At 35.8% G+C, this 12,648-nt stretch overlaps 3 protein-coding genes and 4 non-coding genes across 16 annotated transcripts; 6 read left to right on the top strand and 1 right to left on the bottom strand.

Moving 5' to 3' along the window:
• The first annotated feature begins 93 nt into the window (after positions 1 to 93).
• On the top strand, positions 94 to 165 carry TRNAP-UGG (transfer RNA proline (anticodon UGG)). The gene has a single exon. It is a non-coding gene; the product is annotated as a tRNA-Pro (tRNA).
• Positions 166 to 1,635: 1,470 nt separating this feature from the next.
• Positions 1,636 to 3,495, top strand: LOC104741486 (uncharacterized). Its single transcript, XM_087485827.1, has one exon. It carries the CDS (start codon positions 1,707 to 1,709, stop codon positions 3,150 to 3,152), a length of 1,446 nt encoding a protein of 481 aa, XP_087341953.1. The 5' UTR covers positions 1,636 to 1,706; the 3' UTR covers positions 3,153 to 3,495.
• A 166-nt stretch (positions 3,496 to 3,661) lies between these two features.
• Positions 3,662 to 8,939, bottom strand: LOC104741487 (nudix hydrolase 15, mitochondrial). 10 transcript variants are annotated; one of them, XM_010462366.3, is made up of 10 exons: positions 8,671 to 8,939; positions 8,181 to 8,557; positions 7,888 to 8,030; positions 7,332 to 7,451; positions 6,822 to 7,243; positions 6,184 to 6,728; positions 5,937 to 6,076; positions 5,740 to 5,834; positions 4,119 to 4,364; positions 3,662 to 4,028 (listed from the first exon to the last, which is right to left on the bottom strand). In XM_010462366.3, exons 2-5 carry the CDS (start codon positions 8,500 to 8,502, stop codon positions 7,016 to 7,018), a joined length of 813 nt encoding a protein of 270 aa, XP_010460668.2. In that variant the 5' UTR covers positions 8,503 to 8,557; positions 8,671 to 8,939; the 3' UTR covers positions 3,662 to 4,028; positions 4,119 to 4,364; positions 5,740 to 5,834; positions 5,937 to 6,076; positions 6,184 to 6,728; positions 6,822 to 7,015. The 10 variants fall into 10 exon arrangements, with proteins under 10 accessions (XP_010460668.2, XP_087341955.1, XP_087341956.1 ...); XM_087485829.1 differs by having other exon boundaries at positions 4,119 to 4,244; positions 8,671 to 8,809; XM_087485830.1 differs by having other exon boundaries at positions 6,184 to 6,744; positions 8,671 to 8,803.
• Positions 4,612 to 4,683, top strand: TRNAP-UGG (transfer RNA proline (anticodon UGG)). The gene has a single exon. It is a non-coding gene; the product is annotated as a tRNA-Pro (tRNA).
• TRNAP-UGG (transfer RNA proline (anticodon UGG)) lies at positions 5,528 to 5,599 on the top strand. Its single transcript has one exon. It is a non-coding gene; the product is annotated as a tRNA-Pro (tRNA).
• On the top strand, positions 5,958 to 6,029 carry TRNAP-UGG (transfer RNA proline (anticodon UGG)). The gene has a single exon. It is a non-coding gene; the product is annotated as a tRNA-Pro (tRNA).
• Positions 8,940 to 9,394: 455 nt separating the features above from the next.
• LOC104741489 (heavy metal-associated isoprenylated plant protein 4-like) lies at positions 9,395 to 11,441 on the top strand. The gene is made up of 4 exons (XM_087485804.1): positions 9,395 to 9,906; positions 10,298 to 10,503; positions 10,605 to 10,692; positions 10,847 to 11,441. Exons 1-4 carry the CDS (start codon positions 9,786 to 9,788, stop codon positions 11,248 to 11,250), a joined length of 819 nt encoding a protein of 272 aa, XP_087341930.1. The 5' UTR covers positions 9,395 to 9,785; the 3' UTR covers positions 11,251 to 11,441.
• Positions 11,442 to 12,648: the final 1,207 nt, after the last annotated feature.

Consider the following 12,648-nt stretch of genomic DNA (forward strand, 5'->3'; position numbering starts at 1 on the left):
AAAAAAAAATTCGATTCAGTTTCTACTGGAAAAGCATGTAAAGAAAAGAGAGAATGCTAACAGGAGGCATTAACCGAACAATCTATAGAAACAGGGCATTTGGTCTAGTGGTATGATTCTCGCTTTGGGTGCGAGAGGTCCCGAGTTCGATTCTCGGAATGCCCCATTGGCTTTTTTTAATAGAGGGTCTGATATTCCAGCAGAAAACTGAATCAAATATCAGAATTTTTACTGAGTCCTAGATGTTTTTTGCAAATCTTCTTCCAGGTAAGGATCATATATTACCCTTTCATTTTAGCAAGAAAAAAAAATAAAAACGAAAGGCCAATAAAGTTTCATTTTTAAGTGCTTAATGAAATGGAATATAAGAGCATACTGATATCACTTCCGATCAATAGATATTTTACCTAGTAAACTTCATACAGGGAGGACCATCATCTTGTAAGCTGCCGGATTCACAGAGAACAAGCTGCAGAAACAGCAGAATCAAACACAAAAGCAAAGTGAAACAACAAGTCTCTCAACGAAAAAAGAAAAAATAATAATGATGCAAATGGTAATCATTAACTAAACAACATAAGAAACAGGGAATTTAGTCTAGTGGTTTGTTTGTAGCTTTGGGTAAGAGAGGTCACGAGTTTGATTCTAGGAATACCCCTTTGCCTTTTCATAAAAAAAAAATGTTCTAGATGCTAGCTCAGACTTATGATATATATACTCGTATTTGCTATGGATTTTTCAAAGATCATCACATAAATCATTTGAACAATGTTGATTAACCTAAATCTCTACCAAACATCGATTCACACACAATTACCAAAAAAACCAACTGATAGTTTATTAGTAACAGCTCAAGGATCAGAAATCAAATAGACTGAATCTAAGCCAACAATAAGTTTCCAGATTCATCAAGCAAAGTCCCTTCAGTAGGACAAGTATTTGGTTTAAATTGACAGTGAAAAACTCATTCCTTCTTCAACATTAACCAGCACGCATGAACCGAATCACATCAACAACAGAGCAATTTAGACAATTCAAGGGTATAAAATTCTTGTTTTGGATGCGAGAGGTCAGAGATTCCTATTCTATGAATTGCCTTTAAACTGAGTCTTAAGCATAAGGTCTACTATCCAGATCGAAATTATAGGCTACAGAGACATCCCTCGTTCACTTTAACCTAGGAGAGGCGAAAACTAAGCAGCACAAATAAATATAACATTCATAGCGAAAAAAAAACCTACAAAAGCAGTGAAAGAGCAATACGTACCCAATTAAGTAGAAGAAACAGATCATCCCACACTGATTCTCCAAACTCCGCGAAACCTGACGCCAAATACGAAATTCATCCCACATCTCAGATACACACTCAAGAAGGAAAAATTTGGTTTACTAATTTCGTCGAACAAGTGGTGAGCGTACCTCGTGATTCAGCATATCCGACAGGATGACGAGCAATCCGATCAAATGAATACGACGCTCAAATCTTTGCTATATATATCTGGTTTAACTAAACCGAAACTGCATCAAAATTAATTAATTCAATCCGGTTTAACTAAACCGAAGCTGCGTCAAAAATAAATAATTCAATCCGGTTTAACTTAACCGAAGCTGCGTCAAAACAACGGAACCAACCAAATTAGAATATAAATAAAGTAATAAACCCTAAGAAGAACGCTTCTCAATAGCCTCGTCGACTTAGCTTCGCGATGGTGGTAACGATGGCTGCTTCTTCTTCCTTTCTTCATCGAATCTGCTATCTCCTTCTTCTTACCGTCTCTCTCCTATCGTCAGACGCGGCGGCGATCAAAAGTATTAGTCCCGGAGAGCCAACTCTGGATGTTAGCCTTACTCCGTGTGAGCGAATCCAAGTCTCCGGCTATCCGAGAACCAAACTAGGCAAATATGCTAACTCTATTAGAGTAAACTTGCTTCCAATCCCAGAAAAGCTACACAGCAAAGTCCAAGTTTGTGTTCACCGGAACGCTACACTTAGAATGTGCCACTGTGAGAAACCTAATTGGAAAAATCTCCCGAAAGGGATCTGGAGCAGCTCTGTAATGTCTCCGTATGGTAAACAATACGTTGATGTGAGATTCACTGGTAGTGGATATGAATCGTCTGGTGGTTCAATGGTCACCATCACCGTTACAGAGGATTTTCAAAAATGGCGAATCTTTTGTCTTGTGGCTGGACTCGTTGTGATCTTGTTAGCACCAGTTGTTAGTAGCTGGCTACCTTTTTACTATACGAGTTCTATGGCGGTTGGTGTGTTTCTAGTACTTTTGATCATTATCTTCCAGGTTATGAGGTTACTGCCTACTGGGAGGAAGAATGTTATGTATCTTGCGTTTTATGGATCTGTGGTTGGTGCTGGATCTTTTATTCTGCATCAATTCTCAATGATGGTGAACGTGATTCTTGTTAATTTCGGGTTGAGTGAGGATATGTATAACCCGGTTGCTATTCTTGTGCTTGTGGGGATAGTTATAACTGGAGCTGCTTTTGGATTCTGGACTGTGAGGAGATTTGTGGTTTCGAAAAACGGAGGAGGTGTGGATGCTAGTGTTGCTCAGTTTGTGAAATGGGCGATGCGTTCTGTTGCTGCTACCTTTATTTTACAGAGCAGTCTTGATATCCCTTTGGCGATGGGAGCGTTCGTTTCTTCTTGCTTGATCGGTGTTGTTGTCAGCAAAGCGAAAAGCACTGTAGTTCAAAGTCTTTGGCTTTCTTCGGCTGATGCTGGTGGTGAGAGACGTCCGATTCATGGGAAAGCTGAGTTCCTTAGTCGCCCTGGAGGTGGATTGTGGAAGAGTGGTAGGACTGTACCTTCATCTTCTGGCTCTCCTTCTTATGGTATGATGATCTCACCGTCTTCAGTTAACTGGAGAACACCGATCAGAAATCAGGAGTACTATTCTACATACCACAGGACGCCAAACCGGAAGAAGATGTCGAAGAGAGAGTATGACGAGTTGACACAAGAGACGACAAGGGAAGCAATGGCGGGACTTGCAGCTTCTCCAGGATTCAGTGATTGGTTAGTTGAGCATGCTGACAGAATCAAGCTGCTTCCAACTGATAGCTATGATGACGAATTGGATAGCGGATCAGAATCAACCGGTGAACAATCCTGGACAGGTCTTTTCTGGTAGAGAATTAAAACCTTCGAGGCAACTCTTGACTACTTTGCACGACACATACTGCTTATTATTTAACTTGGCATGAATCAGAACGTTGTAAGGGTTTTATAGCATTCAATGAGTTTAGGGGATAGGTTAGGGTTAGGTTTAGAATCAATCTTTGTACAATCACAGTTTTCCAATTTTAAGCAGCTCACATTTAATTATGTAATTGTTTAGTGATGAAATTTGGTCCTTTTGTTTCTCCAATAATTGTTGAAAGTGAAACTGTTCTTTTAGAGATCGAGAACCAAAGTTGTACTATTAATCTTTCAATGATTTTCATTCAATGCTATAATTTATAAACCAAGAAAAATTCCCAAAATTTTTGCTTGGACACAGCTGCAGAGTGCACACACAAGTACGCAGCCAATGACAACCAAAACCATGTAGAAGCTAAACCGAATGTTAAGAAAATGAGAGAATCTGATTACTTTCTGTACATTTGAAAACAGTGATATCAACTAGATTGTTACAGCATGTTAAGGCTCAAAAGGGAAAGTTTTGCTTCCAAATTTAATAAGAGTATTACATGAACAGAACAGTGTCTACATTGGAAGGGGGGGATAAGCTGTTCTCCAAAGCCATTACAATAAAATCTGTTCCATAACCAGGAAACTCACACACACAAGTAAAAGACTAATCTAGGTGATGAAGAAAAAGGAGACGCCTCGAGATGATCGTCCAACAAACAGAGAGATTCGGTAGTAAGAAGTGTCTCGAATTCTTGCTCATCTTCAGGCAGAAGCAGACTCGTCAGTCGTCAAGAGAACCATGCTCAGGAAAATCTCATTCACAAGGCATACCATTAAGGGTATTTCAACTTACGGCTCTTCTCTGATTCTCACCCTGCATATGTTTTCCAAGCAGTAATACTTGAGAGGATGTAAAACACATATAGCTGAAGTAAGTTCGATATCAGAAAGTGAGGAAGCTTACAAAACATTCAAAAGGGTACATCAAGCAAAGTTTCCACTTTCCACTCCTGCACTATTTGGTGTTGGATTTAAAGCTCCTTCGTACCAATACATTCCTATTGACGGAATTACTCACAGGAGATGCTGCCTTGTAAAGTGCATACAACAACGTTCCCTTAGAAGTTAGAAATAGAAAAACATGTGCTTCTCTCACTTCACAAAAAGAAAACAAGGCTCCGCGTAAAGTAGAGAACCATCGGCTTAGAACCTAAAACAACAACAAAAGAGTATGCTTTTACGGCCTTAGCACAAGTCTTCCTAGAGAATATTCAGATTGTAAAAGAGATAGTGCTTAAGTAAATATATGATTTTCAATAGGTAATATAGAGGAAAGACCTCAACTCCCAGCAACAATCAAAAACCATAACGTAATTGTTACAATTTGTACTGCAGTTTCCTTTAAAGAAAGTCCACAAGACCACAAAAATTATTTGAACTAGATTGCATAAACAACAGGGCATTTGGTCTAGTGGTATGATTCTCGCTTTGGGTGCGAGAGGTCCCGAGTTCGATTCTCGGAATGCCCCTTTGACTTTTTTGTAAAACCAATGTTCTAAATGGCAGCTCAGACTTATTGCATACAAACTTTTATTTGCTTCCGGATATTTCACAGATCACATTCATCATGTCAACGATGTGTCTATACCTAAAACTCCACCAACACTAACTTACAAACAATCCACCGGGAAGTCAACTGATAAAATTTCATATGGTTCATTAACATCTTCAAGCATCAGATATAAAATAGATTGGATCTAAGCCAATCGTTAATCTTAAGAATAGAAGAGCAGAAAAACTGTTTGAATCATATTGCATAAACAAGAGGGCATTTGCTCTAGTGGTATGATTCTCGCTTAATCTTAATCTTAAGGATGCCCCCATTGACTCTTTTTTATAGTAGATAATCTAAATTCAAGCAGAAAACTGCTTAGATAATCAAATATTTACTTAGTCCAGTCTAAATTCTTACATATAAACCTTTCAACTATGAGTATATACCTAAAACTTCAGCAATCATACGGGCGTAATGTCTACAGAGTCAGTCAATAGAGTCTGTCAATAGCCTAAGCATTTGATATAGCAACATCATCAGTCACATTTTAAGGCAAACAAGACCACATGACTAATTCTTCTAATGATTTTTCGTGGAAGAAACTTAAACAATTGGACCAATATAATTCTAAAGTTTTTCCATTCAATACAAACCAGCGATTCAAACAAAAATGCATATGATCATTTCAATAGAATTTAATAGATTAGATCTAGGAGCCTTCTGTTAAGACTAAAATATATATTTATAAAGGTCAACTAAGAGAGTGGGATCAAAAGCTGACCAAATCTAGAACGTTTCAACTAAAATACTTAACAACAGGGCATTTGGTCTAGTGGTATGATTCTCGCTTTGGGTGCGAGAGGTCCCGAGTTCGATTCTCGGAATGCCCCATTTACTTTTTTAAAAATAGATTGATCAAAACTCAAGAAGAAAATAGCTTATTTTATCTACTCTTAGTTCCACCGCAGATCTTATTACCCTTTCATTTCAGCAAGAGAAGTGCTAAATGCAAAGGAAAAGAACAACTTACCGCTCTTTCAAGTCCAATCAATAAATCTTTGTGACCAGTCTCCTTCATTTAAGGGGGACCATGTTTTGTGAGCAGCCAGATTTACAAAGAATGAGCTGCGGAAACAGGGAAAGAATTTTGATTACGAATCTACAAGAAAAGCAAACGGAGCAACAAACCTTTGACATAAAATAGAGAATGCTACTAGGAGGCATTACCTGAACAACATAATAAAAACAGGGCATTTGGTCTAGTGGTATGATTCTCGCTTTGGGTGCGAGAGGTCCCGAGTTCGATTCTCGGAATGCCCCATTGACTTTTTCTAAGTAGAAGGTCAAAAATTCCAGCGACAATTTTTCTATATAAAAAGCAAACAGTCAATATAGATCAGCAATTCGAGAATCCTTCTTAATAAACAAACAACTTTACTTTTTATCCACAAGCCATTAAATAGAGGACACTTACAGCTGTACATTGTCGAATCCTCCATGAATGAGCAGCAAGAATAGGGAAAGGATCGTTCTTTCCTTTAGAATGAGTAGCCAGTGCAGATTGATACCTTTAGAACAAGTCTACAGTGCGACTTCATTCAAGCATGCAGAATCGAAGCAATTTGCAAAGGAATAAAGTGCCACTGTAGAACCAGATAAAACCAAAACCATGCAATCACAGGAAAAGAGGATTTAATATGAGAATGCTCCCTGGGATTAACCTACCAGGCAGTAAGTAAACCTAACTGAATGTACCACTAAAACACGAAAATCTAGTCCAGAGATGACAACGTAACTGCTGCGGGAATGCTTGAATCTAAAACGATGACTATAAACATGATTAATAAAAAATCAGATGGCTCACAAGAGAAGTTTGCTTTCAAATTTGTTCAAGATACAAATATATTTAGCACAAATTCTACAATGGGAAATGAGACTTGGAAAATGATTCTGAGTTGTTCTCCAACTAAGACGATTGAGGATGATGCTTGCCTAGAATCATAACCAGCCAGCTGTTCTCTGCATCACAATTGACCTTCCCGTGAGAACTCAGAAATGAACCCTAGACAAAAGTTACAATATATTATGTCATATTCAAGAATACAGACTGACCTAGATCATGACGAGATTAAAACCCCTCCAATTATCTTCTGATGTTCTGGAAACCTTTCATGAGATGCCTAACAAGTAGACTAGTTCTGCATCTACTGGTATGGAGAATCAGTTGTATGGATTGTTATTGTCTTCTCGTTGATCTTCTAGTGGAAGAAGACTGATCTAGGAAAGCATCAAACAAAAAATTCTATTCATTTAGGCATACAAGTATGCTTTTCTACCAATTTAGGATACTTAAACTTTGGGCTCTGTTCGATAAAAGCAGGTGGTCGCTGATAAGTCACAGATGCAGCTCTGATCAAAATCCCAGCAGTTAAACCCCATATCATAAAATCCTTATCTCCTGTTCTGTAGTCAAAGTAGTGGATCAAATACTTTTCGCCCATCCACTCTCTCTCTTCACATCTTCGTTTCTCATCCTGGACCAAAAAAATGTTCAAGCAATGATGCTTCAGAAGAAAAGAAACAGCTAACAGGTTTAGTAACTTGATAAGAAACAAGAGGAACCTTAAGAAACATTTCCAAGGGTGCATCAAAAACAGCTTCCACTTCCCCAGGATTTGGTATCGGTTTGAATTTTGTTTTGTCCCTTAAAATTCCTATCACAGGAATTACTCTAAGGAGATGCTGTAAGACAATGACATGTTAAGAAGATATCAATCAGAAAAGGAGAATTGTGCATCTCTCACTTAAGAAAAGGAAAAGAAAGCTTGACATACTGCAGGAAACATTTGCCTTAGAGCCTAAAAGACAACAAAAAGGCATTATTCTTCCGTATTAACAAAACTCCAACTAAAGAACATTCAGGATCATAAACTAGATAGCATTCAAGAAGGTCACTTGAGCTACCAGATCTCTACTACTATGATGTAATACAGCTAACATGAAAGTTCAAGAAACAAAGCTAAATAGAGCCACAGGTAACGCATACTATGACCTTGACGTTCAACCACAGATCAGCAGGATAGACTATAACCTCCATTTTCATTGACAATCGCAAATTATGATCTCACTAAGTAAGAACATGTATAACCAATAAGACATACAGAATTAGGAACCATACCTTAGAGAGAAATGGTTCGAGAGAAGTGACAACATCAACAAGGGAAGGGTCCAATCCAATCTCTTCCTCGGCCTCTCTGGTAGCAGTCATCCCATCATCTTTATCACCCTCATCCGCTTTACCACCTGGCAGTGATACTTCTCCTGCAACCAAAAACACCTCAAAATCCAAAAACACACTCTCAAGAATCTGAATAAACCAAATACAAAGACTGAACCTTTAAATCTCTGATACAGAAATCAAAAATCCCTCTAATCTTAATTCTAACTCAAAATAAAAAACGAAAGCGAAACCTGAGTGAGTAGACAATCGGGAAGATCTCTTAGTGAGTATGACACGCAAATCACCATCGTCTCCTTCGAAGATACAGATCAACACAGCGGCTCTCTTGGGTCTAAACCTCTCAGGGTCTTTCGAAACCGGAGCAATCATAGATTCCTGAAACCCAACCTGAGAAACCACTTTCCCAGCGGTCTCCTGATCTCTCTGCATCTCCTCAGCGTCGTCAAACGATGAAGAAGGCGGCGGCTTGTAGCCGCGGAGTTGCTGGGCCAAAGCGGCGAGTCGAGAAGACCCAACACCGAAAGAAGAAGTCGCCGTCACCGTAGGCTCCATAGATTTGCAGAGAAAGGTTGTTGTTGTTGTTGTTGTGCGTGCAAGTGAGGGAAGCCTACGGCAAAGCATAAACATCAAAATCCACCGATTTGAGGAAATGGGATTACTGTGTGTTGTTGGCAAAATCTAATCTAATCATTATTTTGACAATTTTTAGGACACACCCACCTCTTTCCTCGTGAGTGAGTCTACACGTGTTTCTTCTTCTCGTCTTGTTCCTTTTTTGGCTTTTCGTTCGCTCGTGGGGAAGCTCCCATAAAGGTTGAACCTTTATTTGTGTTGCGACTTGTGAGAATTTTTTAATTTTATTTTTTTCTTCATCAAATCTAAATAAAATGTTTATGATGTAAATATATATATATATATATAATTTAACTTGTAAATTTTTTACTTGTCAAGATGTGGAAAGAAATAAATTGTTTTACTGATTAGAAGACTCATCAATCTTGTTGAAACTTCAATTTTGATATCACTTTGTTGCAGAATCGATCAATTTTTTGTCAAGATACTTTTGTTTTTGTGAGGGCTTGGCTCCAATTAAAAAGATGCATTGGCTCTCCAACACAAGAATTTTACAGTTATTGGTTATTTTAAAAACATAAAAAGTCAGTCAATTGACGAAAACAAAAGATAAGTCAGTCACTCTTTTGTTAAATCTGTATTGACATATCATTTACACATAATTATTACAGTATCTGTTAGCTACCTAATTTTAACTAAAAATACAAGTGGAACTGGTAAACCACCTTTTACGAATTTCAACCAAGTAATCGAAGGGTTGGCACGATCAAAGGGACTTTTTCATATATTAAATTAAACTAGACAGTTGAGAGTATTCTTGTGTTCTCTATATTGTATATTAAGCATTATAGTGATCATCTTTTCAGAGAGTATATATCATCATAGTCCTCCTGTTCGTGGCTGATCATAATTAAACAATATACATATACATCTTACTATTTTATGTTTTTCCGTATGTGCCACACCTATGTTTTTGTATAGTATCCATGTAAAAGGACTTCAACAGTATACATATACATATATCTAGAGTTAGAGTCAAACCAAACATATATATATATATAGTCTCAAATCACTTATCAAATGACATTATGTTAGTTTATATGTAACTTCTATCAGACTGTTTCTTGTCGTGGTTGAATTTCTAATTTCTATTCGCCTTGGCTTTTTCTACATGCAGTTGTTCAGACCAAAGGAAAAAACAAAACGCAACAACATAATAATAATCGAATCTGCAAATTTAGAGGTATAGATAGAACAACAAAATGGGAGAAAAAGAAGAGAAGAAAGAAAAAGGCGAGGAAATCATCACGGCCGTTTACAAGGTTCACCTTCACTGCCGGAAATGTGCCTGCGACATCAAAAAGCCCCTCCTTCGATTCCAAGGTTAGGCTTCATTTTCTTAACGATGATCCCAATTGTTTGCAAAGTTGTCCTATTTTAATAGAAAGTACTTCCACTGTTTCATAGAAGAGATGGATCTTGTACTGATGTTTTCAATCGGCTTTTTAAGTTTGGTCATAGTCCAAACTATTATATATAGAGTTTTTGCATGGCTTTTTTTTTGTAATTCTTTGTTTTTTTTTTTTTTTTTAAGTTAAAGTAGCCAATACAACATTACCCAGAGGCAAACCAGGCCGTCGATCTCAACCGTCATAAATGATTTTTTTTTTTTAATAGGTGGAATACCATAAAATTGTTACATTTTGGTTTAGCAACTATCATTTGGAGGTTGATAATGATGTGGTTACATTTTGACAATAATATATTATTGTAGGGGTTCATGGTGTGGAGTTTGATTTGGAAAAGAATGAGATCAAAGTAAAAGGGAAAATTGAAGTCGTGAAGATTCAGAAGCAAATCGAGAAATGGAGCAAGAAAAAAGTAGAGCTTATCTCTCCCAAACCGGCCGAGGTTAAGAAAACCACCACTACAACAACAACCACTTCTGTGGTAGAGAAGAAGACCACCGAGGTCAAAAAGGTATATATTTTGCTTCCATAATCGCATACCATATATATGTCGTACTCGTACCTATATATGTGTGTGAATGCATCTATGACTTCACTTTTAAGTATCAACAGGAAGTTATCCGTACAACAGTACTAAAGGTACACATTCATTGCGCACAGTGTGACAAAGATCTTCAGAACAAACTCTTGAAACACAAAGGTATGATCGAGACATCGATTCCATAGAAAATTATTTTGATCGTTTGAAATAGTATCAAATGAAGGAAAAACGTATATATATATACATAAATTCCAAAATCTATATTGATTCGTTTAGTCTACTTGCTTGGATTCTAACTTGGTTATTTTCGTAGCTATCCACACCGTAAAAACGGATACAAAGGCGCAAACCCTAACGGTACAAGGGACAATAGACTCCGCAAAACTTTTAACTTATATAAAGAAGAAAGTTCACAAACATGCAGAGATCATAAGCTCAAAGACTGAGGAAGAGAAGAAGAAAGAAGAAGAGGAGAAGAAGAAGAAGGAAGAAGAGCAGAAGAAAGAAGAGGAGAATAAGAAAAAGGAAGGAGAGAAGAAGAAAGAAGAAGTAAAAGTAGAAGTGACCAAAACGACTACACAAGGTGTGGAGTGGAAAGAGACAGTAAAAGTTGAGGGCCAAAAAGATAAAGATGGAAACATACCTTACTTCGTCCACTACGTCTACGCTCCACAGTTGTTCAGTGATGAAAACCCTAATGCTTGTTGTATTGTCTAGCTACAGAGTTGTACATGTTTGTAATGTTGTTCATATCATGAAATTATACAGTATGAACCAATATGACGATGTATTGCAGTGATGTTGTATTAGTAAAGAACCATCTATAGAAACAGAGATATGTATGATTTTGCTCTTCGATGCCGGCAAATCAACGTAAATTAATTAAAGCTATGATATTTGACGGGAAATATAATTAATGTTTGCATTCTAAAATAATGTTAACAAAACGGACTATGTAATTTAAGCTTAACGAAATAGTGTGTTACATTTTATTTTTATTTTATGACAATGTTATTATATAGAGCACATTATGTATATAAAATACAAGTTTTTATATGCATATATATATATATATATATATATATTAAACTCCCGCTTTTTAATACTAGCGACCCTTCCATATATCAAAGTGTCCCGATGACTTACATAATCGTATACAATTATTTTTGGGGTTTTCTCTTTGTATTAAAATTTTTTATTTGTATTAGATAAATAATTTTTTTTTTTGTTGAAAATACATAATTATATATTTCTGATCATTATAGTTATCAGAAGTGTTACGTAGTTGATTAATTATATTTTGGATATAGAATTTTATTTTAGAACTCGATTATAAATGTATTTTCATGTACAATATCGTTTTTTAAATTTAATACCTTGATAAATCAATATTCTATCAATCAAAAATTAAAATTTCGGTTTCATTTATATATTAACTAGGTAACAACCCGCACTATGTGCGGGATAAATTGATTTAAAGAAAATTATTATAAGTAAAATCATTATCTATAACTAATATCTGTTTGTATAAACATAAATACATAATATGTAATTAAAGATTTTTATTTATTTATTCAAAACTGCATTTTTGTGTAAAAAATACGTTTCACCCGTAAATCTTTGAATGTGTAAGAAGTTTTATGGTAGAAAAAATATTGATAAAATGTTACTATTTATATTGCAATATGTCTTTTGTGTGGCTTAAAAATCAAATTCATATCTTCTTATGTTTCATTTTGTAATTATAACAATTTTGCATATTTTTATTTAACCATAACAACATATACTAAATTACTCGGTAGTTTAATTATTAAAATTTATTATATGTTAGTAACAATCAGATTCTAAACTAAATTTTCTGAAGATAATCTAATTTATTTATTTAACTTTTTTATTAGGCTATTTAAATCTTTTGAGTTAGTTGGTTTGTTAATATTTTCTATAAATGACCGATTATTATCAACAAAACCATTTTGAAAAAAATAATAAAATTCCAAAATCAACGTATTCATGTAAGAATACATTTCACCCGTGAAATATGTGAACGTGGTAAAAAAATATTTATAAAATATTACAATTTATGGCAATATATCATTTTGTGTGTTTTAAAAATCA

The sequence above is a fragment of the Camelina sativa genome, chromosome 14 (genome assembly GCF_030686135.1).
Source record: "Camelina sativa cultivar CO46 ecotype springtype chromosome 14, ASM3068613v1".
Taxonomy (NCBI): domain Eukaryota; kingdom Viridiplantae; phylum Streptophyta; class Magnoliopsida; order Brassicales; family Brassicaceae; genus Camelina; species Camelina sativa.

Bases quoted from the DNA above. Each gene is read 5' to 3' on its own strand.
- LOC104741487 (XM_010462365.3), bottom strand. From the start codon at position 8,577: ATGTTTATGCTTTGCCGTAGGCTTCCCTCACTTGCACGCACAACAACA. The intron at 8,031-8,180 runs GTTTCGCTTTCG...TTTTGGTTGCAG, and splicing joins CCGATTGTCTACTCACTCAG to GAGAAGTATCACTGCCAGGT. The intron at 7,244-7,331 runs GTTCCTCTTGTT...TTTTTGGTCCAG, and splicing joins CCTTGGAAATGTTTCTTAAG to GATGAGAAACGAAGATGTGA.
- LOC104741486 (XM_087485827.1), top strand. From the start codon at position 1,707: ATGGTGGTAACGATGGCTGCTTCTTCTTCCTTTCTTCATCGAATCTGC.
- LOC104741489 (XM_087485804.1), top strand. From the start codon at position 9,786: ATGGGAGAAAAAGAAGAGAAGAAAGAAAAAGGCGAGGAAATCATCACG. The intron at 9,907-10,297 runs GTTAGGCTTCAT...ATATTATTGTAG, and splicing joins GCCCCTCCTTCGATTCCAAG to GGGTTCATGGTGTGGAGTTT. The intron at 10,693-10,846 runs GTATGATCGAGA...TTATTTTCGTAG, and splicing joins CAAACTCTTGAAACACAAAG to CTATCCACACCGTAAAAACG.